Source organism: Rhizophagus irregularis, chromosome 9, assembly GCF_026210795.1.
Source record: "Rhizophagus irregularis chromosome 9, complete sequence".
Lineage (NCBI taxonomy): Eukaryota > Fungi > Glomeromycota > Glomeromycetes > Glomerales > Glomeraceae > Rhizophagus > Rhizophagus irregularis.
The window spans coordinates 2,525,647-2,552,060 of record NC_089437.1 but is presented as its reverse complement, the minus strand read 5'-3'; the positions used below and the strand labels follow the sequence as shown (position 1 = coordinate 2,552,060).

The following is a 26,414-nucleotide window of genomic DNA, read 5'->3' as shown; positions in this document are numbered from 1 at the left end:
AAAAGTTACTATTTTTAATACAAAGATTAAGTTAATTGTATACGTAATACAGGAAACATTTTTAGACATGATTGTGTAATGTGTTTTTGATAAAACAAATACGCGTCCGCATAACATTAAAATTATAAATCATATACGTGTCCGTATAACATTTAAAAAAATATATATTAAAAATGAAAGCAAGAAAAATAAGTGTTTTTCTGTTTTTTTTTATAATTTTACACTATAATTTTTGTAATAATCAATAAAAGTTATTTCATTTTTACTTAGAAAATTTTTTAAAAATATTTTTTTTGATAAAATTTACAGCATCGGGAAATTTTTTAAGATGCAGAACTGCGGAGATCTGTAAAATTAGCAGATCTTTGCATTTTTTATGTGAATTTATGCGGAAGTCTGCAATTTTGCAGATTTCTGCTTTTTATTTTTTACAAAATTATGCAATAATCTACAATTTTGCATATTTCTGATTTTTTATATATGCATTTCTGCGGAAGTCTGTGATTTTGCAGATTTCTGCTTTTTTTTATATGAAATTTATGCGGGAGTCTGCAATTTTGCAGATTTTTGCTTTTTTTTCATTAAAATATCAGTTCAATCTGCAATTTTATCATTGATTTAATATTTAAACTTTAATTAACTCTAACTTGATTTAATACCTAAATGATTTTTTCTACAATACTTTTTTAAAAAAAAAACTTTACAAGACTTTAAAAAAATAATTTTTTCTATAACACTTATTACTAAAGAAAAAAACTTTGTAAAATAATTTTTTCTACAACACCTTTCAGGAAATAATCTGTTAAAGATTCCAAAGAAAAAATATTTCTATTATTTTTTAAGCTTCGAAACTTATCAGAGAAATTTAAAAAAAATTTATTTGCAAGGTTCGGAGTCTTTAAGGCAAATTCGTCCAATATTCGGCACATAATTTGCAACATGCAGGGAAATCAGAACTAAAAAAGGAGTCGTATTCCTTTTTTTTCTTCTTTGAAAAAAAAAAAATTTTTTTAATGAACGTCAGTTAACGTTCAGTTTGTAAGTCAAGAACATAATAAAGCTTATTGTCAATTTTAATTTGGAAGTATATCACCTCTGAAACTTTAATTATTTTTGGAGAAAAAAAATTTTTTTTTATATTATATAGGTTCTGGATGGAACCTATCGATGATTTAGTTTGGAATTCAGAGGTATGTTTACCTTTGAAATTTAATTTATTTTTTTAAAAAAAAAATAATTTTTTTTTATATTATATAGGTTCTGAATGGAACCTATCGATGATTTTAGTTGGAATTCAGAGGTATATTAACTTCTGAATCTTTAATTTATTTTAAAAAAAAATAATAATTTTTTATTATATTATATAGGTTCCGAATGGAACCTATCGATGATTTTAGTTGGAATCTAGAGGTATGCTTACCTCTAAATCTTAATTTATTTTTTTAAAAAAAAAATTATTTTTTTTTATATTATATAAGTTCCTGAAATTCGGAGGTATATTAACTTTTGAATCTTAATTTATTTTTTTAAAAAAAATAATAATTTTTTATTATATTATATAAGTTTCAGATGGAACCTATCAAAGATATTGGAATTCAGAGGTATGTTTACTTCTGAATCTTAATTTATTTTTTAAAAAAAAAAATTTTTTTAATATTATATAGGTTCTGAATGGAACCTATCAAAGATTTTGGAATTCAGAGGTATGCTTACCTCTGAATCTTAATTTATTTTTTTTAAAAAAAATAATTTTTTTTATAATATATAGGTTCCGGATGGAACCTATCAAAGATATTGGAATTCCAGAGCAGATGCTTACTCGAAATCTTTAATTTATTTAAAAAAAATATTTTTTTTTTATATTATATAGGTTCCATGGAACCTATCAAAGGAATATTGGGATTCAGAGTGCAAATGCTTACTCGAATCTTAATTTATTTTTTAAAAAAAAATAATTTTTTTTATATTATATAGGTTTCAGATGGAACCTATCAAAGATATTGGAATTCAGAGTATACTTACCTCCGAATCTTAATTTATTTTTTTAAAAAAAATAATTTTTTTTTATATTATATAGGTTACCTCTGAATCTTAATTTATTTATTTTTTTAAAAAAAAACAATTTTTTTTTTATTATTATATAGGTTCCAGATGGAACCTATTGATGATTTTAGAATTCAGAGGTATGCTTACCTCCGAATCTTAATTTATTTTTTTTAAAAAAAACAATTTTTTTATATTATATAAGTTCTGGATGGAACCTATTGATGATTTTAGTTGGAATTCGGAGGTATGCTTACCTCCGAATCTTAAATTATTTTTTTTTTAAAAAAAAAACAATTTTTTTTTATATTATATAGGTTCCAGATAGAACCTATAGATGATTTTAATTGGAATTCGGAGGTATGCTTACCTCGAATCTTAATTTATTTTTTTTTTAAAAAAAACAATTTTTTTTTATATTATATAGGTTCTGAATGGAACCTATTGATGATTTTAGTTGGAATTCAAAGGTATGCTTACCTCCGAATCTTAAATTATTTTTTTTTTAAAAAAAAAATTTTTTTTATATTATATAAGTTTTGGATAAAACCTATCGATGATTTTAGTTGGAATTCGGAGGTATACTTACCTCCGAATCTTAATTTATTTTTTTAAAAAAAAACAATTTTTTTTTATATTATATAGGTTCCAGATGGAACCTATTGATGATTTTGGAATTCAGAGGTATGCTTACCTCCGAATCTTAATTTATTTTTTTTTAAAAAAAAACAATTTTTTTTTAATATTATATAGGTTCCAGATGGAACCTATTGATGATTTTGGAATTCAGAGATATGCTTACCTCCGAATCTTTAATTTATTTTAAAAAAAAAATAATAATTTTTTATTTTTTATTTAACGAACGTCACTAATATTCGTTTTATCAAACTTTTAGGTTTTGGATGCCGAAGAACAGCTTCAGACTCTTATTTCGAAGGTAAAATCTTTACCTTTGAAATTTTTTTTATTATATTTTTGTTTAACGAACATCGTTAACGTTCGTTTTTAATTATTTTCATATCTCAGACACTGAAAAATGACTCTGGACTTATTTTCGAAGGTAAAACCCTTCGAATTTTTTTTTGTATTTTTTGTATCTTTACTTTTAACAAAACGTTACTAAACGTTCATTTTTGTAGGTGTCAACATCAGTCTTCGGGTTTGAATTGGTAAGTTTTGAAGCTTTTTTTTAGTTTGAAACTTTTTTTAAATGATTTTTTTTAAAACTTTCTTTATTTCTTTTGTAGGTGTCAGCTTTTGATTATTGGCTTTGGATCGGTAAATTTTGAAATATTGCTTCAAAACTTTTTTTTTAAAAATTAACTTTTTTTAAAAAAAACTTCAACTAATTTTTTTTTCATCTTTTTGTAGGTAGGCATCGGCTTCGGTTCTTAATTCTTGATAGGTAAGTTTTGAAGTAAGAGTTTCGAAACTACTTTTTTAAATTTTTTTTTTTAAGAAATTATATTAATTTTTTCTTTCTTTCTTTGTAGGTATCGGCAGATCTTTAGGCTTTTGATCGGTAAGTTTTAAAGTGAAGTTTTGAAGCTTTTTTAAATGTAATTTTATTTAATTTTCTTTATTCTTTTGTAAATATCAGTATCAGTCCCAGACTTTGGATTGGTAAGTTTTGAAGTATTTACTTTGAAACTTTTTTTAAAATATATTTTCTTGAGAAATTTTATTAAATTTTCTTTCTTTCTTTCTTTTGTAGGTATCAGCATCGGTTCTTGGATCGAAGGTTTTATTCGTTAAGTTTTGAAACTTTTTTTATAAAAAAATCATCAAAAAATTTTAACAATTTTTATTCTTTCTTTTGTAGGTATCGGCTTTCGGTTCCTGGGTTTTTGGATTGGCAAGTTTCAAAGTGGAAGGCTTTGAAACTTTTTTATTTAAAAAATTTTATTTAATTTTTTTTTCTTTCTTTTGTAGGTGTTGGCATTAACTTTGCGCTTTGGATTGATAGGATGGAAAGTATATTTTTGAAACGTGTTTTTTTTTGTATTTTTTTTATTAATGTTTAGCTTTCATTTTATTTTTTTAGGTTCCTGTTCACATTTAGAAGGATTTCGAAGGTAAACCTTCAAAATTATTATTTTTTTTTATTACTTTTAATTTACGAAACGTTTACTAACGTTTTAGTTGTTTTTTTTTGTAGGGTTTTGGTTCTCTGGCTACTGGACGAAAGAATTTGAAGGTAAACCTTCAAATTCTTTATATATATTTTTTTGTGGTTTTTTTCTTTAACGAACATTCTACTAACGTTCGTATTCTTTTATTTTTTAGGTTCCAGCTCCATTTGAAAGAACTTTGAAGGTGATAACACTTCAAAATTCTTTTTTTTATTTTTTTTTAACAAATATTCTACTAACGTTTATTTTTCTTTTATTTTTTAGATTCTGGCTCCATTTGAAAGAACTTTGCAGATATAACACTTCAAAGTTTCTTTTTGTTTTATTTTTTTTTAACGAACGTTATACTAATGTTCATTTTTATTATTTTTAGGTCCTGGACTTCCATTTGGAGAACTTGGAAAAACTTCGAAGGTAATAGCACTTCAAAGTTCTTTATTTTTGATTTTCTTTAACGAATGTTCTACTAACGTTTTGTTATTTTATTTTTTTAGGTCCAGAACGCCGAAGGTATGTTCTGGACCTATTTAAAGGTAAAACCTTCAAAATTATTTTTTTTAATTAATTTATTGATGAACGTTAACTAATGTTCGTATTTCTTTTTTTTTTAGGTAAAGAAAGCTGAAAGACTAACCTTCAAATTTTTTTTTCTTGAATACTAAGAGAGGTTAAATTTTGTAACAAATTTTTCATTACGCAACTTATATTTTTTTTTTATTTTATAAAAGAACATTTCTAACGTTCTTTATTCTTTTTTTGTAGTTTCGGTACTCCAAAGATTCCCAAAACGAAAATGGTAAGTTTTGCAACATCTTGTTGCGAAACTTTATATATATATTTTTTAATTTTATAAAGATTAAAAAACATTTTTCTAACGTTCTTTTATTCTTTTTTTTAGGTTTTCGGCTCGTCTGGATTTCAACATGGTAAGTTTTGTAACGAACTTTTCATTACGAAACTAATATTTATTTTTATTTTATTTAAATGAAACGTTACTAACGTTTCAGTTTTCTTTTTTTTGTAGATTTTTGGCTTTCTGGATGCCTCTTGGACGGAATTTCGAAGGTAAACTTCAAAATTCTGTTTTTTTTGTTTTATTTTAGCGAAACGTTATTAATGTTTCATCTTTCTCTTTTTTTTAGGGTTCAGCTCTCCTGTTTCTGTCTGGATGGAATTTCGAAGGTAAAACTTCGAAATTCTATTAGTTTTTTTATTTAATGAAACGTTGGCTAACGTTTCAATTTTCTCTTTTTATAGGTTATTGGCTTTCCGGACATAATGGAATTTTGAAGGTTAAAACTTTGAAATTTAAAATTTTATTATTTTTTTTATTTTATTTAACGAACGTTTACTGATGTTTGTTCTTATTTTTTGTAGGTCCAGAATACTGAAAGTACTCTGGACATCATTTCAAAGGTATAATCTTCAAAAGTTTTTAATTTTATTTAGTGAAACGTTGACTAACGTTTCATTTGTATTATTTTTATGGGTTTGTAGGCTCATGGCTTTTTGGACACGAATTTCAAAGGTAAACTTTGAAATTCTTTAATTTTTTTATATTTTTTTTAATTTATCTAACATTCATTTTTATATTTTGTAGGTCCAGAACACTGAAGTATAGCTCCAGACTCATTTTTGAAGGTAAAACCTTTGAAAGTTTATTTTTTTAATAAATTATTTGATGAACGTTAATTAACGTTCAATTTTTTTAGGTCCTATGACTTTAGACGGGTTTCTAAATAAAATTTCAAAGTAATATTCAAGGTAATTACTTTGAAATTCTTTTACTTTTTTTCAACGAACTTTACGAACTTTATACTAATGTTCGTTTTTCCTTTATTTTTGTATAGATTTTTTTTCTATTTTGCTAATTGTTTGTTGGAATCAAACCAACTGCAACAATGTTCCAAACCATTAATAACATGTAAATATGCAGTAAAGAGATGATGAATAGCAATAACTAGTAATAGATTTCAATTGTATTTGTAAACTTGTTAATATATAATAAAAAAGTAATTTTGATTATATAAATAAATTAGTAATTAATGCAATAAATTAATTTGTATTATTGTGACGCAGATTTTTACTGAAAAAAATTGCTGAGGTATTTTGAAGGTTTTTTATTTAAAAATCTGCGCAGAACTTTGTTATTTATAAAATCTGCGCAGTTTTTTATTGGATTTTTCCTCTAATGTTTTGCGCCAGGATATAAGATCTGCGCAAATATAATTTCTGAAAATCTGCGCAGATTTGCTTCCCAAAAAATTTCCCGATGAGTAAATTTTAAAAATAAAAATTCTGCGTATTGGTGGCATTACGAAAAACATGAATAAATTCATAAATATCTATTCAATCATGATAAAAATTTATATTCGAATCTGCTAAACAACTTTACTTAAAAAGGTTTTGGATGTATGTTTCATTTAACTAAAGTGCCTAAATTACGCTCTGAAGTCAAGAACAGATATACGAAAATATTAATAAGAAACATTTATAAGTTGTAATATTACAAAAAAGTAACAATAGCTTTATCCATGCATTATTTCAAAAATTTTTGTTTTTTTAGTTTTTTTTTATATACATATTTTATAAAAAAATTATATATTAATATATGTATGTCATAAAATAAGTTGCTTAGCAGTGTAAAAAATTTATGGGTTAAATAAAAGTTTGCTTAGCAGACATGAAAAATATTTGCTTATTGACCTTAGTAAATTTTGAATTTTTCAACTGACCTATATATATATTGTTCGGGATTCTTCCTCATATATAGTGGAAAAATAAAATTTTATCAGTATATCAAGTCTTTAATAGTATATTAGTATATCAAATATTGGTATATTGAAGTTAGACTGTAAATTATAATAATTGTGTTATTTTTCTTTTTTTTCATTATTATTATATGTGGTAGTTTAATAACATTAGAGTAGCATATATAGTTTCTTACTTTGTATATACTTTCTATTACTTTTACATTAATAAAATTACAAATGTACTGCAATATAAAAAAAAAATTACAATATACTATTACAATATATTTTCAATTATTATTATTATAACTTCTATTAAATTTTATTTTAAATTTAAAAATAAATTGATTTGTATTTGAATATATCTGAAATCAAGTGATATAAATAAATATTTTACTATTTTGTTTAAATTACATTCAATTAGTTATTATCAATAGGATAGATTTCACAATATTCCCTATTTGATAATATTTATATAGGGCTATTTAATTAGAAAGAAAAATATATAGATAGATAATCTATTGAAATTTTATCATTCCATATTTGATTATATTTACATATGGCAAATTTTATTTGAAAGAAAAATATATAGACTTCTTTTAAGTAGTTTTAAAGAATTATTTTTGAAACAATTTGTTTGTTTATTTTTTCATCATTCTGTATCAGATAGTATATACATATAGCTTTTATAAATAAAAAAAGAATTATACATGCATGCTATTAATAGCGTGTAGAAAAGAAAAAAAATACAATATTAGTAATAAAGACAAAAAAAAGAAGTCAAAGTCAAAGTCAAATAGTAAGAAGGGTAATGGTAAGCACATTATAATAGAACAGAGTGAGACTAATTGGAACAAATGGAATGATTTAGCATTCCATTGGGGTGTACTGGTAAAAAAATGGTCTATCCTACACATATCCTACACATATCTTACATATATCGGGTACTCAAAATGTAGAAAATCATACACAAATAATACACATATCATACACATATCGGGTACTTATATATATAGTATACCTATCAGATACCTGATATATGTATGATATATATATTAGTACCCGATATGTGTATGATATGTGTATTATTTGTGTATGATTTTCTACATTTTGAGTACCCAATATGTGTAAGATATGTGTAGAAATCATTTTTTACCAGTGGTGGTCATTGGGCAAATTTTTAGGTAGATCTTGACAGTCACTAAAATTTTTGGTTGTATCATTGTTTTTAATAGTGATATAAGCATCTAGGTGACAGGTCAACTTTTTCTTTAGAGGAGTAGTCTTTTTCATAATGCTTGGTTCTTATATATATTATGTTTTTCTTATTTTTATAAGTTTAGTATATGTAAGTAGGCGTAATTATATTAAGACAAGATCGCATCTATAGAAATTAATAATAAAAAAAAAAAATCAATAGGATAGATAGCTGGTGGATATTTTATATAGATTTTCTTTATATTTTATACATTAGTTATATATAGATTATTTATTTATTACATTAGATAATTTATAAAATAAAAAAAAGTAAACCTATATTTCATAAAATAAAGTATACTTAGGTTAGCTTATTCTAACCATTAAAATTTGTGACTATAAACCGGTTTGTGGTTTAAAATATAGTGAATACATACATATATATTTGTATATGCGTGCGCCAGTAACTTTAATATGCACTAACCAAATCGGGTGGAAATAAAAGAATTAACGATATATTATCAATTCACCTGACTAATTCTTTTCATAACTTTCAAAATGTCTGACGCTAAATATTTTCAAAGAGGTATGTAACAAATTTATTCATGATATATATGTACGCATGTATTTGTTTTTTTATTAGAGATGACGTAAAATACACTATCTCATCTTTTATTAGGGAAGGTTCAAGAACTTCGTTCTGAGTTAAATTCGGAAAAGAAAGATAAGCAGCATACAAAGAAAAAAACGGTATTAAAAAAAATAGTAGCAAATATGACGATGGGAAATGATATGTCAGCTTTATTTCCTGATGTGATTAATTGTATGCAAATCCCCGTATTAGAAATAAAAAAAATGGTTTATCTTTATCTTATTATTTATTCAAGATCGAAGCCCGATATGGCTGAAAAAGCTATTCCGACTTTCATTAAAGTAAGCTGTAATGTGTTTATTTTTAAAAGAATTAAAAAATAAAAATCAGTTAAATAATCTTTTTAATTGAAATTTAGGATGCAGGAGATCAAAATCCATTGATTAGAGCATTAACAATAAGAACAATGGGATATATTAATGTAGAAAAGATAGTAGACGCGTTAGCTGGTCCATTAAAACGTTGTTTAAAGGATCAAGATCCATACGTTCGTAAAACAGCCGCAATAACAGTAGCTAAGTTGTATATGCATAATAAAGGATTGGTCGAAAATGAAGGATTCATTGATTTATTAAGAGATTTATTAGCCGATTCAAATCCAACAGTGGTGGCAAATTCTGTTGCTGCTTTAACTGAAATTTCTGAACGGTCAGAAAATATTTCATTAAAATTAAACACGAACATGGCTAATAAATTAATAGCTGCTCTCAACGAATGTACCGAGTAGGTTTCTGAATTTTCGAAATATATATATATATATATATACATATTTTTTAATTAACTATTTGTTTATTTAGATGGGGACAAACATATATACTTGAATCTTTAATGTCATATGTACCTCAAGAAATGGGAGATGCTGAGATGTTATGTGAACGTATCGCGCCGCGTTTACAACATGCAAATTCAAGCGTAGTGTTAACAGCGGTTAAAGTAATAATGTATTTAATGAATTACATGACAAAAGAAGAAGATATTAATATCATGTGTAAAAAATTATCTCCCCCGTTAGTAACACTTCTTTCAAGTGGACCTGAAGTCCAATATGTTGCTCTTCGTAACATTCTTTTAATTATACAAAGAAGGCCTGAAGTGCTAAGAAATGATATGAAAGTATTCTTTTGTAAATATAATGACCCTATTTATGTTAAATTAGCAAAATTGGAAATTATGTTTTGTTTAGCTAATGCAAGTAATGTAGACCATGTTTTATCGGAATTAAAAGAGTGAGTATAAGTGAGTTTATATTGTTTTTTCTTTTTTTTTGAACAGATGATTAACTTGATGCTTTTTGTTTTTGGTTTGTTTTTTAGATATGCTACAGAAGTTGACGTTGACTTTGTGAGAAAAGCTGTAAGGTCCATTGGAAGATTAGCAGTAAAAATAGAGTCGACAGCCGATAAATGTATAGATGCATTATTGGAATTAATACAAACCAAAGTAAATTATGTGGTACAAGAAGCTATAGTAGTTATAAAAGATATTTTTAGGAAATTTCCTAATCAGTATGAAAGTATTATTGGTACTTTGTGTGAAAATCTAGATAATTTGGATGAACCTGAAGCAAAATCAGCCATGATTTGGATAATTGGACAATATGCCGATCGTATTGAAAACTCCGAAGAATTATTAGACGATTTTCTTTTTACATTTTTAGAGGAACCTGTTGAAGTACAATTAAGTTTGTTAACTGCTACTGTAAAACTTTTTATTAAAAAGCCTACAGCTGGTCAAGCTCTTGTACCTAAAGTATTAAAATGGGCTACTGAAGAAGTTGATAATCCTGATTTACGTGACAGAGGTTACATTTATTGGAGATTACTTTCAACTGATCCCGTGGCCGCTAAAGTATGTATACTGAGAAGATAGTTGTCATTAATTTTTTTTTAAGCAAAAAAAAAAATAGTCAACTTAAAATTTTTCTTTCTTTGGTAGAATATTGTATTATCCGAAAAACCAAGTATCACAACTGAAAGTGATAATATGGAACCTACTTTACTTGATGAATTGTTACTACATATTTCAAGTTTATCTTCAATTTATCAAAAGTCTCCTCAAACTTTTATTCATCATTGCAAGCCAAGACAATTAACGGTTTCTCCTGTATTAAATAGAAGATATCCTGGACAACAACGTAAAGCTACTAATTTATTTGATGCTGATTTAGATGATCTTTCTTCTGGGTAAATATGATTTTTTTTTTATTTTAAGAAAAAAGGGGATTATTAACTTTTTTTTTCTTGTTTAGAAATCTTGGTAATTACGAATCAAACCCTTATCGTGCAGATGTTGTAAATATTGATGAACGTACTCCCGAAAATTTACTTTTAGATTTATAAAAGAATTTGTAATTTAAAATATAAATTTAATTTAATTTTTTAATTTTTTATTTTTCATTGTCAAAAACGTGTCTAAATAGTATTGAGCTAAAATGAATTAATTATTCCTAATTAAGAAGTTTAATCCAAATGTTTGGGATGTGATAAGCCTGCTCAATGTATTACACTTAATTAAAAGTTAAAAAATAAGTTTTAAAAAAGTCCTTTTAATAAAACTAATTCATAAAAAATGAGTAAACGAGGATCAGTTTTAAGTCAAATTCAGAGTTTTGACGCGTATGCCAAAACTCTCGATGATTTTCGCGTTAAAACATATTATGGAGCGATATGTATGTTATTCATAACCATTCTTTGATAATTATCTCTTAGCAACTAAACGAATTAAATATTAAATGAACTTCTTTATAAAGTGACGATTATAAGTGCAATTTTGATTTGCATATTACTTTGGTCAGAGTATTGTGATTACCGAACACCAGAAATGAAACCACAATTAGTTGTAGATAAAAGCAGAAAACAAAGGCTCGAAATTAATATTAATATTACTTTTCCACACGTGCCATGTTATTGTAGGTAAATTTTTTTTAAAAAAAATTTCTAATTTATATAATAAGTGCAACCATTTAACGGTTTTTTTTTAAAAATAAAAATAAAAATAAACTAGTATTAAGTGTAGATGTAATGGATATCGCAGGAGAAACACATAATGATTTAGTTCATGATATTTATAAAACTAGATTAGATCCTGATGGTAATGAAATTCATATTGAAAAAACACACGGTATTTATTATTTTATAATTATTATCGTTAAAAAAAAAAATAAAGTAAAGCAAAATTCCTGAATTTTTTAAAAAATACATTTATTTATAGAATTAGGAGATCAAGCAAAAGGTATAAATAAAGTATTAAATGATACAAAAGTAGTATATAATGAAACTTATTGTGGTAGCTGTTATGGAGGAGAATTACCAGAGAGCGGATGTTGCAATACATGTGAAGAAGTGAGAGAAGCTTATATTAAAAAAGGATGGTCATTTGGTGATACTGATTCAATTGAACAGGTATGTTCTTTTTCTAAAATAAAAAAAATCACGTTTTAAAATTTTTTTTTCTTATTCATTAGTGTGTAAAAGAAGGGTGGAAAGAAAAAGTATCGCAACAATCAAAAGAAGGTTGTAACGTAGCAGGTAGTGTAAGAGTAAATAAAGTAGCTGGTAACTTTCATTTAGCTCCTGGTAAAAGTTTTCAGCAAAATAATATTCATCTACATGATTTACAACCTTTTTTAAATGATGGTGTAAATCATGATTTTACTCATGAGATACATCATCTAAGTTTTGGTCCTAAAGTACAAGGGGTTGTAAATCCTTTAGATGGTATTGGTAGAAGCGTTTCTCAAGGTAAGTTTTTTTTTACATTTTTTTTAGGAAGAAATGGTTCATATTAAAATATATCGACTAAAAAAAAAATAAAAAAAAAATTATGTAGGACATTATATGTTTCAATATTTTGTTAAAGTAGTATCAACGCAATTTCATTATTTGAATAAAACCACAATTGATACGAATCAATATTCTGTTACTCAATATGAAAGGGATTTAACTGGTAGAGATACAAGTGGTCACGTTCATACTCATCAAGGTGGTCTCCCAGGTAACTATTTACTTTTAAAAATCGAATAAATTGTATGAAGTATATGGTAATATTAATACCTTTTTATTAAATTTAGGCGTATTTTTTAATTATGACATATCTCCAATGTTAATTATAAATCGCGAAGAGAGAAAATCTTTTACACATTTTTTAACGGGTGTATGTGCAATTGTGGGTGGTATATTTACCGTTGCTGGTATATTAGATGGTTTTATTTATAATGCTCAAAAAACTTTGCAAAGAAAAATTGAATTAGGAAAACATTTGTAAAAAAATTATTATTAATTATCACTAATAATTAGATAGAAATATTATATAATGTTATTTAGTGCCGTCGTATAAGGTTGAATGGGTATGTTTTTTTTTTAAAAAAAATATTAATTAGAATAAAAATTATAATAATAAATGCTACTTAGTTAATTCTTAGCCTATAAAAATCTCATATGCACTACAATCTCGTCGTTTTTCTTTTTACTTCAGTATTTATAGTCCCGTTTATAGGACCAAGGAAAAAAAAATATTATAATCTTAATATTAAAGTAAGATTAAATGCCTTAAATAAAATATATTCTAAATAAGCCCTCTCTTATAATAGAGTTGAATTTTTAGGGTATGATAACTAATTTAAGTTAATTCAATATCTAATTAAAATATTTACATGAATTAGTTAATGTAATTTTTCCATTATTATTTACATATACAACACCTATCCAACTTTTTTCCAAATAATACTTTTTATTTATATACAAATGCAAATTAATTTGCCGACGTATTGCGGCACCTGTAGCGTTTAAAAAGAATTGTTCAAATAATTGTTCAAATATTGTACCCGGCATCGAACTGAATTTACTATATTATAAAAAATTTAATCATAAATATTTTAATCTCAAAATTAAAAATGTCAGTAAAATACTCACAAAACCACCAAAAGCAGCTTCAACCAATAAGAACAAGGGATTTCCTTCATAATTCTCGGCCTCGTTTTTGTTTTCTATGCTTTCTGCATTGTTTCCTATAATGTCTTCGTTCTTATCATGAATTTCATTGTATTGATGAAATCTATTTGCAGTTCGTTCTTCAACTTTAAGGTTTTCTGGACCTACTTCTACTGGTTCCGTATGAACACGTACATTCGTTGAGGAGGATGAACTTACCGATGATTCATAATCTTCAGGCCTAAGTCGTTTAGCGATCCTCTCATCTCCGTAATTGTCACAATTCGATCTACTTGGTCCTGCTCCTTCGTCCTCTTTTTCGTTCTCTTTGCCATCACATTCAAGCCGCGATTTCATTTGCGATAACTCAATAGCCATAGTCATTTGAACATCTTCATCCAGCAGTTCGATTGCTGCTGGTAATGATATTATTGGTAGTAATAGGGTGAGGAAAAAGGAAAACCGCCATTTTCTAATCTATTCACGATCCAAGTGGGAACGAATTCTTTTCCCTTACCTTTGCTACCAACTAAATCCTTTCCAACCTCATCGCCCAGGAAAAATTCCTTCCCCTTGCCTTTTTGCGGAGAAACTTCAGGCTTTTTACCTTCTTTTTTTGAAGGTAGTGCCTTTTCTGTGGCAGCAATCACCTTTTCATTATTTTCCTCCAATGCTGTCTTCATTTGCCCAATCCAATCCAATCTAACACTTTGCCTTGGTAATTTATGCAAAGTATCATTGAGATAAAATTCCGGATCGCATTCAATCCGTCGTTTTTCGGGCTGATGTTCAATAGCAGTATTGTCCATATAAGGCAAAACATCTTCTCCACGCAATCTACGCATCGGAGGCTACATTAAATATCAAAACAGAAATCAATATTAAAAGATTTAATAAATTAATATAGATAGATATATTTTTTTGCCTACCAATACATGATCTGCGTGTAATGGACACATCCACTTTTTATGCAATGGAGGTGCGATCGTAAGAGGTGGTGTCAGACAATCAAAGTGCCAGTGCTGATCACAAAAATCACAAGACATTATCGGCCTCAAATGCCTCGGAGGTAGTTTGCAGTAATAGCAGCAAATACTTCTCCCTTTTGTGTCGACAAATCTCTCCCGATCTGGTTCGACCGGATAACCTCTTTTGCTACAATAAAGAATAGAGATTAAATTAATGTAATAATCAAATATATTCTTATATATTATTATTTTTAAAATCGTACTCAAGTTGTACCGGTTTCTCCTTGTTTGAATCCCGATATTCTCCATGCTTACCTGCAAATACTGTAATATTGAAAAGAGGAGAATTTAACAATATATTTTATCATAAAACAAAGAAAAGAAAAAAATTTTGATTAACCTCCGTCAAATGTATTTCTAATATTTTCCGGTAGCATAAAGGCTGTTGGATTCGATATGTGAGCTTTATCTTTAAGTTCTTTAAAAAGGCTACCTTTACGGCGACCTTTACGTCCCCGTTGTTGCGATTGACGAGTCTATGGGAAATACACAGTTATTAAAAATCAAATGAAAATTATATTGAAATCTTGAACATTTTATTGACAATGATAAAAAATCAAAAATGAAATTATATGTTACTGACACTTTCAGAACTGCATTCTCTACAGTACCAGTTTCCAGTCGGTGGGTTATCAACATCAAGCGGAGGAACTAGACAGGTGAAATGGAATGCCTTTGGGCATCCGTCACAACACATCATACGACCTCCGTACGTACACACGTCACAATGGTCGTTATTGGTCTGTTATTTTTTTAAGAATATATATTCATTTGAAAAAAAAAATAGTTAATATACATTTTACAGTCAACTAAATATAAATTTTAAAAAAATTATATGTTTGTTCCGAAGATAGTACCGTATGTTTTACCTGCGTACTTGAAGGAACGTTTCTTGTTCTGCCTCTACCTCGGGTGGACATAGTTCTTCTAGTAGACCTATGTAAAAGTAAGAGTAATTTATTTATTTATTTTAAAAAAAGAATCTTTTTATATTTACTAATGACTGTTATATATGAAGCTAAAACGTACCTCATTGAAACTTTTTATTTTATAAGGGATTTATATAAGTTTACATAAGCCGAGTTTAAAGGAAAACACTTTCTGCGATAAAGAGGCACCGAAACGATAACTCGAGAATTAAACCATTATTTCACGTGATCTAAAAAAAAATTGATTATTGCTAAAATAAATTTAACTGGTTTTTTTTGGAGCTATGGCGATCGATTGGGTCGATAAAAAGTTCATGTTACACGGACTTTTTTTTTCTTGGAAGAATAACATTATGTCAATTGCTTTTAGACTATTCTCAGCTTACCAACACGGAAAATCTTTAATAAAGATTGGGAAGAAGCCAATTAGGTTTTACACTACTAATATGGCAGCACATCATTCATTTTTATATGATCCTCCAAAAAATGATCAAGACTCTTCTAATTCTTTAATACGAGCAGCACCAAAGGAAGTTTTACCTCTTTTACAGGCTATCTATCAAAATAATACAAAAGAAACTTGGAAATTATATTTAGAACTTTGTGATAAAAAGCAATTATATCTTCTATCACCTTTACAACATTCTAAAGTACTAAAAACTTTTTCATTCAAAAAATCTTTTAATGAAAAACAAAGACATAATTTAGAGACACAACTCTTGTTTATTTTTAATAGAATGAAAGGAGTTGGAATTGAACCAGACGTAAATGATTTTACTCATATGATGAATGTATTTAGTTTAATAGGAAATTCCAAAATTTGCGATAAACTTTGGGAAGAAATGACCAAAAGGAAAATTCAACCTAATACATATACGTACAATTCTTACATAACTTCATGCTGGGGATTGATCAAGTCAAATAAACGAAAGGAAGAAGGGTTTCGGAAAGCTCAAAGAATTCTGATCGATCTTAATAATATTGGAAGGAAACCAAATTTAGTAACAAATTGCTTTTTAATTCGATTGTTTTCAGCGTCAAAAAGATTGGAGAATGCTCAAGGTTTACTTGAAACTATTTTTTCTCAAAAAAATATTTCAAAAAAAATAAGAAAAGAAATTTTACGAAATAAGTCAATAGTAACTCACACTTTTAATTATTTAATGAATGCACATGGCAATGCAGGAGATTTATTAATGATGGATAAGTGTTTTCAAATTTTCCTAAAAACCGAATTACCGCCGCATATTTATATGTTCAATACGTTTGTTAGAAATTCTAGTAGAATGGATGTAAATAAAGCCAAAGGATACATTAAGAAAATGACTCAAGAATTTGATTTAGAACCGACTCATCAAATATTTGGTTATATATTATTTAATTTATATGAAAAAGGGCTAACTAGAAAAGCTGTGGAATTTTTAAAAGTTATGCAAGATGAATTCGAGTTTCCTCCTTCTAAATTAATGTTGATTAAAATTTATATGTCAATGTTAAGGAAAAATAGACATGACGATGCAAAAGAATTTGCAGCTCAGTGGAAAATTCCTATCAATATATAATAAATTCTATTATTTTGGACGAAGCTTGCTTCTTTTTCGGTACGGACTGATTTACAAGTTGTCATGTGATGATAATCTCCTTGTACGATACTTGGATCTAATCCAATGAATTTGCTTGATTTATTCCCAAGTTCATCGTCTCTTTTTCTCAAATGTCCTTTCTCTTTAACTTCGGTATGAAACTTTCTCAATGTATTATTGTTATTAAACTCTTGCTAATTTAAAAAATTTAATAAATGGAGTGTTTCTCTTTATTTAGGTCAAAGGGCCGTTTTGAATTCCGTGACAATACGTGGTTCAATTAAGCCCTTGTTTTATAATTTTAATTTTATTAAATCTTTTGGTACTAAAATAACACATCATTCATTATTAACTAATTATACTACACAAAAAAATGTATTTCAAATTTCGTCGCTTAATACGCGTTTCACAATAAAACCTCCTATTGGTACTAGTTCTAATAATAATTTTATTCGATTTAAATCGTATAAAATGAAAACTCATTCAGGAGCAAAGAAAAGGTAAATTAAAAATTTAATTTTGTGTAATCTAATTTTGTATTATTTTAATATAATTTATTCATTATAAATATAATTATAGATTTCGTATCTTACGTAATGGAAAGTTTAAAAGATTTAAAGCCGGAAAAAGACATTTAAATACGGGAGTTTCACGTTCTAAAATTAGACTTTTAAGTAATCCAGCATATTCGCATCCGTCTCAAATGAATCATTTAAAAAAACTTATGCCTTATGCTTAAGACAATAGGAATAAAATAGGGTTCCTATTTTAAAAAAAATTGTTGCATTTGCATGACTTTATTTATTTATTTATTTTAGTTCCCCCAATTATTTAATTCTATGCATTCAATATTATTTTTGCACTTCCAGGATAATATTATCAGGATAATGCTTTTCATGTTTATATACAGGATCAGAAAATTGTCTGTAAAGTCGAAGAAGTCGAAAATATAAAAAGAAAATGGAAATATGAATCTGACCTTTTGCATTTATTCACTTATTGCCGATAAAAGTAATACAATTTAATTTAAAATCAGTAATATTACAAAGTACAAAATTTTAATTTAGCCGTTAAATTTGCAGAAGCATTGACCACAAACAAAATATAAAGTTCCGACCCTTGTTGACTAAATCAGGAACACAAAACCTGCGGGGTTAATTCTATACGGTAACCAATAATAACTCGTGATACATTCCCTTAATTGGACGATATATGATGGTGCATCTCGTATATCAAAAAGACTATAACTCTCAGGGGTTCCTAATAAAATTTTTTTTCCAAGAAATTTTTTAGTTTATCCCCTGTTGCGTTCGCAAAAAATTTCAGACTACTGTTAACTTAATATTCTGAAGATGCAACAGCAACCTCTCCAGCACGAAAACTCTCAAATTACTAATACCAACACACCTACAATTAATACATCAAACACGTTAACTCCTCAAATTACATCAACACGCGGTACACACTCTAATAATGTTCTTACAACTACCACACCGACCATTTCAACACAACACTCAGGACCACAGTCACCTTCGATTATCGTGGGTCTTGCTGCCTGGGTACCACCAGCCGGAGCTGGAGTTGGTGCTGCAGCGTCAGAAATTATTGCAACGCCAGTGCTTAATACGAAAGCTTCGACAATTCCTCAAGTTACAGGAACTGTAGATGCTTTTACATCTGCTACTTCTGCTTTACCTTCTTCACAGTATCATAATTCTTCTGCCGCGTCAGCTGTTCCTGTAGTTACCATATCCTCTCTCTTAACTCCTGACCCACGGACCGAAGAGCTTTTGGGTGCCTTAACAATTGATCAACTATCATTAATTGAGAAGACTGTCCAGCGTGTTAAGAGGAAGAAAGCTAAAGAATCTAAAAGGCTAAATTCTTCAAATGAAATTACTGCTAACGATAATACTAATATTGCTAACCTTGTTGCTAATATTAATGCGGTTAATAATGGTTCAACTAAACAAAATGCACAAAATATGACATCTAATTCAATTTCAAATTCTACAGCAATTTCACCAGTAACTTTTATTAACAAAGGTAACATTACATTATCTTCTAATTTTGTAACATCATCTTCATCACAAATCCATCAGAGATCATCAATTTTGTAAATCATCATTTATATCCAGATCATCATCATTATCAATCTATACACGAAAACCAACAAATACGATCACATCATAATCAACAACAACAACAAATAAATCTACAGCAGCACCAATTTTACACTCCGCAGCAATTTAAGCAACCTTCACAAATATCGATTACAGATAAACCACGACAATCACTAAATCCAATTTCTCCCCGTAAGTCTGATACTCCTATCTCGAATCCTACACCGAATCATGCACTTCCAGCTACGGATCCCGTAATTGAAGAGTGCGATGGAATATCTTGGGTCGTATTTACTTATTCGGTTAAAGGCAATAATAAAGAATATCGTATACGTATCGATATTGATAAAATAGATTTAAATGATATTGAGGAATCATTTAAGCGCGATAATTGTCTTTATCCGAGAGCCAACTGTACTGAAGATAAATATAAAGGAAATAGATGGTCTTATGAAAATGAATGCAACTCACTTGGATGGAAATTGTCATGGTTAAATCAGGAAGAAATTGGGGGGAAAAGGGGATTGTTACAAAGGGCTGTAGATAGTTATAGAAATCGTGATCCTATGTTACGCTCTCGTAGAGTAGTTCGTAATGAAAAGATATTGAACGGAACTTTACGTAAAAGAGTTACAAGAGATGGAGAAGGATATGACGTAAATGATGGTTCCGCAAAGAGACAAAAGGGAGTTGCTAAACAATTAACGTTGGAAGTTCCTGAAAAAGGAATATCCACTAAAATTAGAATACGGGTTGATATAGATACTGTAGATTTAATTAGTATACCTGAAGAATTTAAAAAGAACAATTGTGCTTTTCCAAAAGCTAATGTACCGAAAAATGAATATCAAGGTAACAAATATGAACTTGAAACAGCTTGGAATGAATTGGGATGGAAGTTGGTAAGCGAAATCTTTCTTTATTTTTCTCCCTGCAATGTTATATTATATTTGTTGATCTTTTTCTGTGTTTAAAAGGCCTTTCTTAATCAAAGTAAACTCGACGGTAAGAGATCGCTTCTACTTAAAGCAATAGAATTGTATCAATCAAAGTACAATACAGAACTTAGACCTAAAAGAGGAAGATACTCGCACACGCTTTCTGCTAAATTTTTTGAAAACCATCCGCGTGGTGTCGTTACTTCTAATTCTGTTACTCAAACAATTTCTTCTGTCAACGATAATGAAATTACAATGCCAACGATGACAACTGAAGCGAATTTGAATGAAATTTCAACAACAATCCCGTTTGATACTGTTTCAAATGGAACATCTCCAAAAGAGTTGACAGAAGGATCTACAAATATAGATAATATGGACGAATGAACGAATGATGAAGTAACCCGCACGAATCTAAAACTCTTATATACTAATAAATATTTATAATCTTTCTTATTAAAGTGATATTGGGTCTAAATTCTTTATTAATATGTGTTTAGGATTTTCCTTTTTTAATTCTCTTTTCTATTTAGATTGCTTTGAGATGTTTATAATTTACTTCTATAAATATATATATGTTTCTTTTTTTTATTATTTTTTCTTGTAAATTGGGTTTTATCACAAATTTAATTTTTTTTCCTCTCATTCTTTTTTTTTTTTTTTTTTAAAAAAAAAAATGTATATATATATAATTTCTAAACAATTATTTTAACAAGGATTATATATATTCATTGAACTTTACCTGATTTTTGTACAGAATAAACAACAATAAATAAATTTGAAAACATTGAATAATACACCTAAAAAGATTTAATTTATTACAAGAAAAAATGTTCAAGTTCAAAAAATAAAATAAAATAAAAATTTTCAAGATTTTAAATTTTTAGGATAACCATTAGGATTTAATAAGCTATCATGATTGATTCGGGGACCATTACCGATACGAGTATGTAAGATTTGTTTGACACTATCGTCAGGAAAAACAGGAATAATATTTTCATTAAAATTATTAGGCAAAGATAATTTTCCAATGTTTTCTTTTTCATTAGGAAATAAATTATAAGGATCTGAAAAATATGAAACATTATTTTTACTAGGAGGAAAATACTTTGAAATGATGTTTATAATTTCCGGAATATTTTGTTTTAAAGCGTAAATTACAGCATTCGGACCAGCATCAAAAGTGTAAGCTGCTTTAAATTCGTCAGGTCTGCCAGTTGTGTTATTATATTCAGTAATAACACGAATTATAGAACGAGAAACATCATTAAGATAAAAAATAGGTGGAAAAGTATCTAAACAACAAGCATGAAATTGATTTGAATCTTTCATAGTTATTTCAGCAAATTTGTTGAAATTCTTATGTAGAATAGCATTAGTCATCGATTTCATACGTTCAGGAACAACATTATTAATACGATACTGTAAAAGAGTTGAAGTTTTTACAGTATTTTGCATTCCTTCAGTACTACTCGTACCTTTTTTTGCATCACTTACGATACAAATTAACGCTGCTAACTCAGGCCAATGATCATGAGGAGCGATTTGTAATGCTTGACTATCAGAACCGTCTTGCTTGATACCCATTTGCCAATTAACAAATCCCCCAAATAAAGAACGACAAGCAGAACCAGAGCCTTGTCTTGCAATCTTCGATAATTCGGTGGTGGATATGGGTAGTTCATATAATTGTGATAAAGTGTAAACCAAACAAGCAAATCCTGATGCTGAACTTGCTAATCCTGCCGCTGTAGGAAAATTATTTTCCGAGCAAATATGTAGATTATACGAAGATATCGGTTGTACATTATCTATTCCGATTTCATCACTTAATTGGTCTTCATATTCTTTACGTAGTTTCTTTGTTGCTCTTAAACAATTTTGAAGACGAATGTTATTGTCGAGGTTATGTTCTTCGACGCCATTAAGCCATAAACGCGTTTTTGTGAATTTTGGTGAGGCTCTAATTGTGGTTTTACTTCGTAATTGATCTTGCGACAATGTTATTGAAATTGATGAATTTGTTGGTAATATCAATTCTGTATCTCTTTTCCCCCAGTATTTTATAACCTTTCAAAATTAAATAAAATTTATATAAAATACGCACATATATGTTTACATACATATAAAAAGAAAAAAGTATGAAATTTTTTTGCACTTACAGCAATATTCACCGGACCAGTTGAAGTTCTTTCATGCGCCATATTTTTTATTTGATTTTTTTTTGATTTTTTTTTTCGAAGTTTTACCCTTTCTTTTTTTTTTTCTGAAAAAAAAAACCCAAAATATTTTGTAATGTTTAGGTAATGATCGGCAGATGTTTACAGTACTAAGTAAATATAATTCAATTTTCACCATTTATATCATAATTACTATGGAGCACATGATGTACGCAATTTGATGCACGAGAAAAAAGTTTATTTATAAGCATAATTTAAATTTTAGAGATCGCTTCTTTTCTTTTATATATGCGTATATATAATGACATTGAAATACACTGACGTTAGCGAATTTCCTCAGGTACTATTTGTATCCATCTAAAGAAAGTGATTTATTTAACTATGAAAAAATTGATTTTTCCTTTATAATAGATTATCGAGGAACTTCAAAGTTCTTTTTCAAATAATTTAACGAGACCGTTAAATTATCGTAAAAAACAACTTGAACAATTATATAATTTATTGGATGAAAACGAACAAGAATTTTGTGAAGCATTATATAATGATTTGCATAAACATAAAACTGAATCATTGTTAGGAGAAATTAATATGATAAAACAAGATTGTTTAGATGCAATTGAGCATTTAGACGAATGGACTTCTCCAGAATATGTTGAAGTTGGTCTTGCACATAAATTAAATAGATGTCATATTAGAAAAGATCCTGTTGGTAAATATTACTTTTTTTTATGGAATGTTGTTTGAATAGGCTATATATATTACTAATTTTATTTTGATTTTTTTTTTTTTAAAAAAAAAGGATTAGTTCTTATAGTTGGAGCATGGAATTATCCAGTTAATTTGGTATTATTACCTTTGGTAGGAGCAATAGCAGCAGGATGTACCGCAATAATTAAACCATCAGAATTGGCAATAAACACAGCAACAACAATTGACGCACTACTACCGAAATATTTGGATCAAAAAGCTTATAAATGTATTAATGGAGGAGAAACGGAAATGACAAATTTATTAAAATATAAATTTGATCATATTTTTTTTACAGGATCAGGTGCTATAGGTAAAAAGATTATGTTGGCAGCATCAAAACATTTAACTCCAGTTACACTTGAGCTGGGAGGAAAAAGTCCTGTAATATTAGATGAAAATATTAATTTTTCAGTTACAGCGAAAAGATTAATTTGGGCCAAATCATTTAATTCGGGTCAAACATGCATTGCACCTGATTATATTTTATGTACTAAAAAAACTCAAAAGGCTTTACTTAAAGAAATTCCTAAAGCATTAAAAGATCAATTCGGTGACGATATTCAAAAATCTCCTGATTATGCTCGTATAATTAATCAAAGGCATTTTGATCGTTTAGCAAAATTATTAGAAAAAACCAAAGGAAATATTGTGGTTGGAGGAAAAATTGATCGGGATGATTTATTTATTGAACCTACTTTTGTTGAAAATGTACCTAAAAATGATAGGTTAATGGAGGATGAAATTTTTGGCCCTATTTTCCCTATTGTTACTGTAGATAATATTGAAGAAGCCGTTAATTTTATTAATGAAAAAGAATATCCTCTTTCGTTATATCCTTTTAGTAACGACAATAGCACTATCCAATACAGTAAGTAAAGAATCAAAAATGAGAAATGGATAAAAAGAGAAATGTGTTAAAAATTTTCTCTTTTTTTTTAAGTTTTGAATAATACCCGATCTGGTGGAGTAACCGTCAATGACTGTCTTATTCATGCTACTGGTAAGCTAATACTCAATTTTTCTTATCTCTTTTCATCTCATAATCATCTCATTATTTATTTTTTAGTTCCAACTTTACCGTTTGGAGGAACGGGAGCATCAGGAATGGGTGCATATCATGGACGTAAATCATTCGAAGTATTTACACATAAAAGAAGTGTATTGACATCACCATTTTTCTCGGAGAAATTATTAGAAGGAAGATATGCCCCATATAAAGAAACAAATTACAATATATTAAATTGGTTATTGTTTTCTAAACCAAAATTTACTAATAAACGTAGTAGAGGAAAATGGAAAATCAAGAATATTTTTGGAGTACTATGTATCATTATTGTTGCTTATGTTCTTAAGAAAAAGTTCATTAAATAGAAATGATGGAAGAGAGAAAGCAGAATTCCAGATTCGAGAGAGATAAAAATATATTGTAAGTTATAAACTTTTTTAATTTATATTAAATATTATAAATATTTGAACTTTTAAGAGTTCACTATATTTTCAATTATATATGCTTGACAAATTGCATTTTATTTACAAAAAATAATTTAAAAACGAAAGATGAAGGACTATAACACAAAAAATCTTATTCAGAAAAAACAAAATGAAGAACTAAAACTAATTGAAAATAAAATACAATTATGAATTCCTGTACAAAAAAATTTTAAGCATACTGATTATAACTTGATTATGAAAGAAAATATTTCATTTTATTCCATATCCATATCAAATACACCATGATCATGATGATCTTTATTATCTACAAAAGAAAAGTATGTCAATAAACGATCCAATCAAATACAGTAACGTCAATAACCTACCATGAGCATCATCATCACCACTTTCAGTACCATTTGTATTATTATTATGTTGTTTGAACTTAATAGGAAGAGTTTGTGGAGGGGCTAGGTGACCTTCTACTTGAGTTGTTTTAACATTATTACTATTAGATTTTGTTGAATTGACATTTTCGGTATGAGGAACTTTCGTTACTCCGGGGACATAAGCCAGATTAGATGGAGGAGTTTTTGCCAACGGGGAATGAGCAAGATTAAGTAATGTTGTACGATCATAAATAATTCTTGAGCCTTTTTAACCAAAGTTGGTAATTAGTTAAAAGATTGATTAGTTAGGTAAATTAGTTTTAGCAACTAGTTAGAAATTTGATCTTTTGATCCTAAGGGAAGCAACCTAATCGACAAATTTTTTCTTCTATGGAAATTATGTTTATAACGCGTCGTAATATACTTTACCTCCAGGTGTACTAGAATAAATTGTTCCTGAAGGAGTTGTGCTGTAATGTGCCGGGAGCGATGCTCCGGATTCGGCTTTTTTTATAGTAGGGATATCCCTAGCAGTAGCAGCAGTTGATGACATATTTAAGTAATGCTAAAATATATATTAATATTTGATTTCTATAAAATATAAAATATAATAATAATAATAATAATAAAAGGAAATGATTCTAAATCGTGATCTAGCCACTTTTATTTGCAATTAAAGATAAAGAAAAACCAACAAAACTGGTTATTTGAAATTAGATGTTGAAGAAACACTTCTTTATATCTTAATTACATATGATCCAGTCATGAGTCATGTTATTCAGTTACACAAAAAAATTCCACACATTGGTTATTAGTTCTACTTTGTCATAATTAATATGCATAGTGCAAAAATTTCTATAATAGGAATTAAGAAAATCGGGAACCTGTGATTGGATTTAAAAAATGTATCACGTGAAAATATTTTTAATTATGTGTCAAATCATGATTTTGTAATGCTTTCAAATGCTCTTAGATTCAACCTATGACCTTACACGAGATCAAATGCATATGCATTGGTGGATCAGATTTCAAATTATTTTATTTATTTTCCATTTATAGCATAATTACGTGGCTTTCAATTTATGGACGAAAAAAAAAAAATTGGAAAAATTATTCCTACTCCCTTTCACATAAAAAATTCTTAATTATTCAATATTTTGTATGGTATATATGGTAAATCGGGTTTAATTAACTTTTTTTTAGAAAGAAATACGTCCGGCAAGTTCCTATTTTTTAATCGATTCGGCTATTTTCATTGATTATACATTATTATATCGGATCACAAAGCACAAAAAAAAATAAACAAAGATAATTGAGTGGTTCATTCTCATTAAATTATACATGTTACATAAATTAAGCAT

At 27.6% G+C, this 26,414-nt stretch overlaps 10 protein-coding genes across 11 annotated transcripts; 7 read left to right on the top strand and 3 right to left on the bottom strand.

Annotated features, from left to right (window-relative positions):
* Positions 1 to 1,277: 1,277 nt before the first annotated feature.
* OCT59_029609 (uncharacterized protein) lies at positions 1,278 to 4,475 on the top strand (the record flags this gene model as incomplete). Its single annotated transcript, XM_066145030.1, has 22 exons — positions 1,278 to 1,300; positions 1,368 to 1,410; positions 1,479 to 1,494; positions 1,564 to 1,601; positions 1,665 to 1,703; positions 1,975 to 2,012; positions 2,145 to 2,183; positions 2,249 to 2,290; positions 2,361 to 2,403; positions 2,581 to 2,622; positions 2,939 to 2,980; positions 3,183 to 3,212; positions 3,291 to 3,321; positions 3,415 to 3,448; positions 3,537 to 3,565; positions 3,644 to 3,666; positions 3,758 to 3,784; positions 3,866 to 3,910; positions 3,976 to 4,017; positions 4,202 to 4,240; positions 4,330 to 4,359; positions 4,440 to 4,475. The coding sequence occupies 22 exons, from the start codon at positions 1,278 to 1,280 to the stop codon at positions 4,473 to 4,475; spliced, it is 771 nt and encodes a 256-aa protein (XP_065994780.1).
* Positions 4,476 to 8,680: 4,205 nt separating this feature from the next.
* OCT59_029608 (uncharacterized protein) lies at positions 8,681 to 11,307 on the top strand (the record flags this gene model as incomplete). Its single annotated transcript, XM_025315671.2, has 7 exons — positions 8,681 to 8,708; positions 8,802 to 9,055; positions 9,133 to 9,497; positions 9,572 to 10,000; positions 10,088 to 10,622; positions 10,710 to 10,957; positions 11,023 to 11,307. 7 exons carry the CDS (start codon positions 8,681 to 8,683, stop codon positions 11,111 to 11,113), a joined length of 1,950 nt encoding a protein of 649 aa, XP_025182356.1. The 3' UTR covers positions 11,114 to 11,307.
* Positions 11,308 to 11,324: 17 nt separating this feature from the next.
* On the top strand, positions 11,325 to 13,219 carry OCT59_029607 (uncharacterized protein). Of its 2 annotated transcripts, XM_025315670.2 has the most exons (7): positions 11,325 to 11,442; positions 11,524 to 11,682; positions 11,778 to 11,894; positions 11,985 to 12,175; positions 12,238 to 12,514; positions 12,603 to 12,767; positions 12,844 to 13,219. In XM_025315670.2, the coding sequence occupies exons 1-7, from the start codon at positions 11,343 to 11,345 to the stop codon at positions 13,035 to 13,037; spliced, it is 1,203 nt and encodes a 400-aa protein (XP_025182355.1). In that variant the 5' UTR covers positions 11,325 to 11,342; the 3' UTR covers positions 13,038 to 13,219. The 2 variants fall into 2 exon arrangements, with proteins under 2 accessions (XP_025182355.1, XP_065994779.1); XM_066145018.1 differs by having other exon boundaries at positions 12,603 to 13,219.
* A 19-nt stretch (positions 13,220 to 13,238) lies between these two features.
* On the bottom strand, positions 13,239 to 15,764 carry OCT59_029606 (uncharacterized protein; the record flags this gene model as incomplete). The annotated part of the gene is made up of 9 exons (XM_025325190.2): positions 13,239 to 13,616; positions 13,685 to 14,118; positions 14,220 to 14,553; positions 14,632 to 14,857; positions 14,934 to 14,994; positions 15,071 to 15,206; positions 15,314 to 15,472; positions 15,600 to 15,666; positions 15,760 to 15,764. 9 exons carry the CDS (start codon positions 15,762 to 15,764, stop codon positions 13,614 to 13,616), a joined length of 1,425 nt encoding a protein of 474 aa, XP_025182354.2. The 3' UTR covers positions 13,239 to 13,613.
* Positions 15,765 to 15,998: 234 nt separating this feature from the next.
* OCT59_029605 (uncharacterized protein) lies at positions 15,999 to 17,221 on the top strand (the record flags this gene model as incomplete). The annotated part of the gene is made up of 1 exon (XM_025315669.2): positions 15,999 to 17,221. The coding sequence occupies exon 1, from the start codon at positions 16,013 to 16,015 to the stop codon at positions 17,219 to 17,221; it is 1,209 nt and encodes a 402-aa protein (XP_025182353.2). The 5' UTR covers positions 15,999 to 16,012.
* Positions 17,222 to 17,373: 152 nt separating this feature from the next.
* Positions 17,374 to 18,186, top strand: OCT59_029604 (mitochondrial 54S ribosomal bL35m domain-containing protein; the record flags this gene model as incomplete). The annotated part of the gene is made up of 3 exons (XM_025315668.2): positions 17,374 to 17,395; positions 17,481 to 17,742; positions 17,822 to 18,186. The coding sequence occupies 3 exons, from the start codon at positions 17,374 to 17,376 to the stop codon at positions 17,979 to 17,981; spliced, it is 444 nt and encodes a 147-aa protein (XP_025182352.2). The 3' UTR covers positions 17,982 to 18,186.
* A 25-nt stretch (positions 18,187 to 18,211) lies between these two features.
* On the top strand, positions 18,212 to 21,105 carry OCT59_029603 (uncharacterized protein). Its single transcript, XM_025315667.2, has 3 exons — positions 18,212 to 19,288; positions 19,381 to 20,267; positions 20,343 to 21,105. The coding sequence occupies exons 1-3, from the start codon at positions 18,595 to 18,597 to the stop codon at positions 20,688 to 20,690; spliced, it is 1,929 nt and encodes a 642-aa protein (XP_025182351.1). The 5' UTR covers positions 18,212 to 18,594; the 3' UTR covers positions 20,691 to 21,105.
* OCT59_029602 (uncharacterized protein) lies at positions 21,100 to 22,557 on the bottom strand. The gene is made up of 2 exons (XM_025315666.2): positions 22,466 to 22,557; positions 21,100 to 22,373 (listed from the first exon to the last, which is right to left on the bottom strand). The coding sequence occupies exons 1-2, from the start codon at positions 22,505 to 22,507 to the stop codon at positions 21,171 to 21,173; spliced, it is 1,245 nt and encodes a 414-aa protein (XP_025182350.1). The 5' UTR covers positions 22,508 to 22,557; the 3' UTR covers positions 21,100 to 21,170.
* A 227-nt stretch (positions 22,558 to 22,784) lies between these two features.
* Positions 22,785 to 24,884, top strand: OCT59_029601 (uncharacterized protein; the record flags this gene model as incomplete). The annotated part of the gene is made up of 5 exons (XM_025331088.2): positions 22,785 to 22,823; positions 22,895 to 23,192; positions 23,283 to 24,101; positions 24,174 to 24,233; positions 24,300 to 24,884. 5 exons carry the CDS (start codon positions 22,785 to 22,787, stop codon positions 24,602 to 24,604), a joined length of 1,521 nt encoding a protein of 506 aa, XP_025182349.1. The 3' UTR covers positions 24,605 to 24,884.
* Positions 24,661 to 25,772, bottom strand: OCT59_029600 (uncharacterized protein). The gene is made up of 3 exons (XM_025315665.2): positions 25,483 to 25,772; positions 25,051 to 25,317; positions 24,661 to 24,989 (listed from the first exon to the last, which is right to left on the bottom strand). The coding sequence occupies exons 1-3, from the start codon at positions 25,604 to 25,606 to the stop codon at positions 24,940 to 24,942; spliced, it is 441 nt and encodes a 146-aa protein (XP_025182348.1). The 5' UTR covers positions 25,607 to 25,772; the 3' UTR covers positions 24,661 to 24,939.
* Positions 25,773 to 26,414: the final 642 nt, after the last annotated feature.

Coding starts and splice junctions, on each gene's coding strand:
- OCT59_029607 (XM_025315670.2), top strand. CDS start 11,343: ATGAGTAAACGAGGATCAGTTTTAAGTCAAATTCAGAGTTTTGACGCG. Junction 11,443..11,523: donor AACATATTATGGAGCGATAT/GTATGTTATTCA, acceptor TTCTTTATAAAG/TGACGATTATAAGTGCAATT. Junction 11,683..11,777: donor TCCACACGTGCCATGTTATT/GTAGGTAAATTT, acceptor AAAATAAACTAG/TATTAAGTGTAGATGTAATG.
- OCT59_029603 (XM_025315667.2), top strand. CDS start 18,595: ATGCAACAGCAACCTCTCCAGCACGAAAACTCTCAAATTACTAATACC. Junction 19,289..19,380: donor AGTAACTTTTATTAACAAAG/GTAACATTACAT, acceptor ATTTATATCCAG/ATCATCATCATTATCAATCT. Junction 20,268..20,342: donor ATGAATTGGGATGGAAGTTG/GTAAGCGAAATC, acceptor TGTGTTTAAAAG/GCCTTTCTTAATCAAAGTAA.
- OCT59_029602 (XM_025315666.2), bottom strand. CDS start 22,507: ATGGCGCATGAAAGAACTTCAACTGGTCCGGTGAATATTGCT. Junction 22,374..22,465: donor CTGGTCCGGTGAATATTGCT/GTAAGTGCAAAA, acceptor TAATTTTGAAAG/GTTATAAAATACTGGGGGAA.
- OCT59_029600 (XM_025315665.2), bottom strand. CDS start 25,606: ATGTCATCAACTGCTGCTACTGCTAGGGATATCCCTACTATAAAAAAA. Junction 25,318..25,482: donor TTATTCTAGTACACCTGGAG/GTAAAGTATATT, acceptor TTGGTTAAAAAG/GCTCAAGAATTATTTATGAT. Junction 24,990..25,050: donor TGGTGATGATGATGCTCATG/GTAGGTTATTGA, acceptor TTTCTTTTGTAG/ATAATAAAGATCATCATGAT.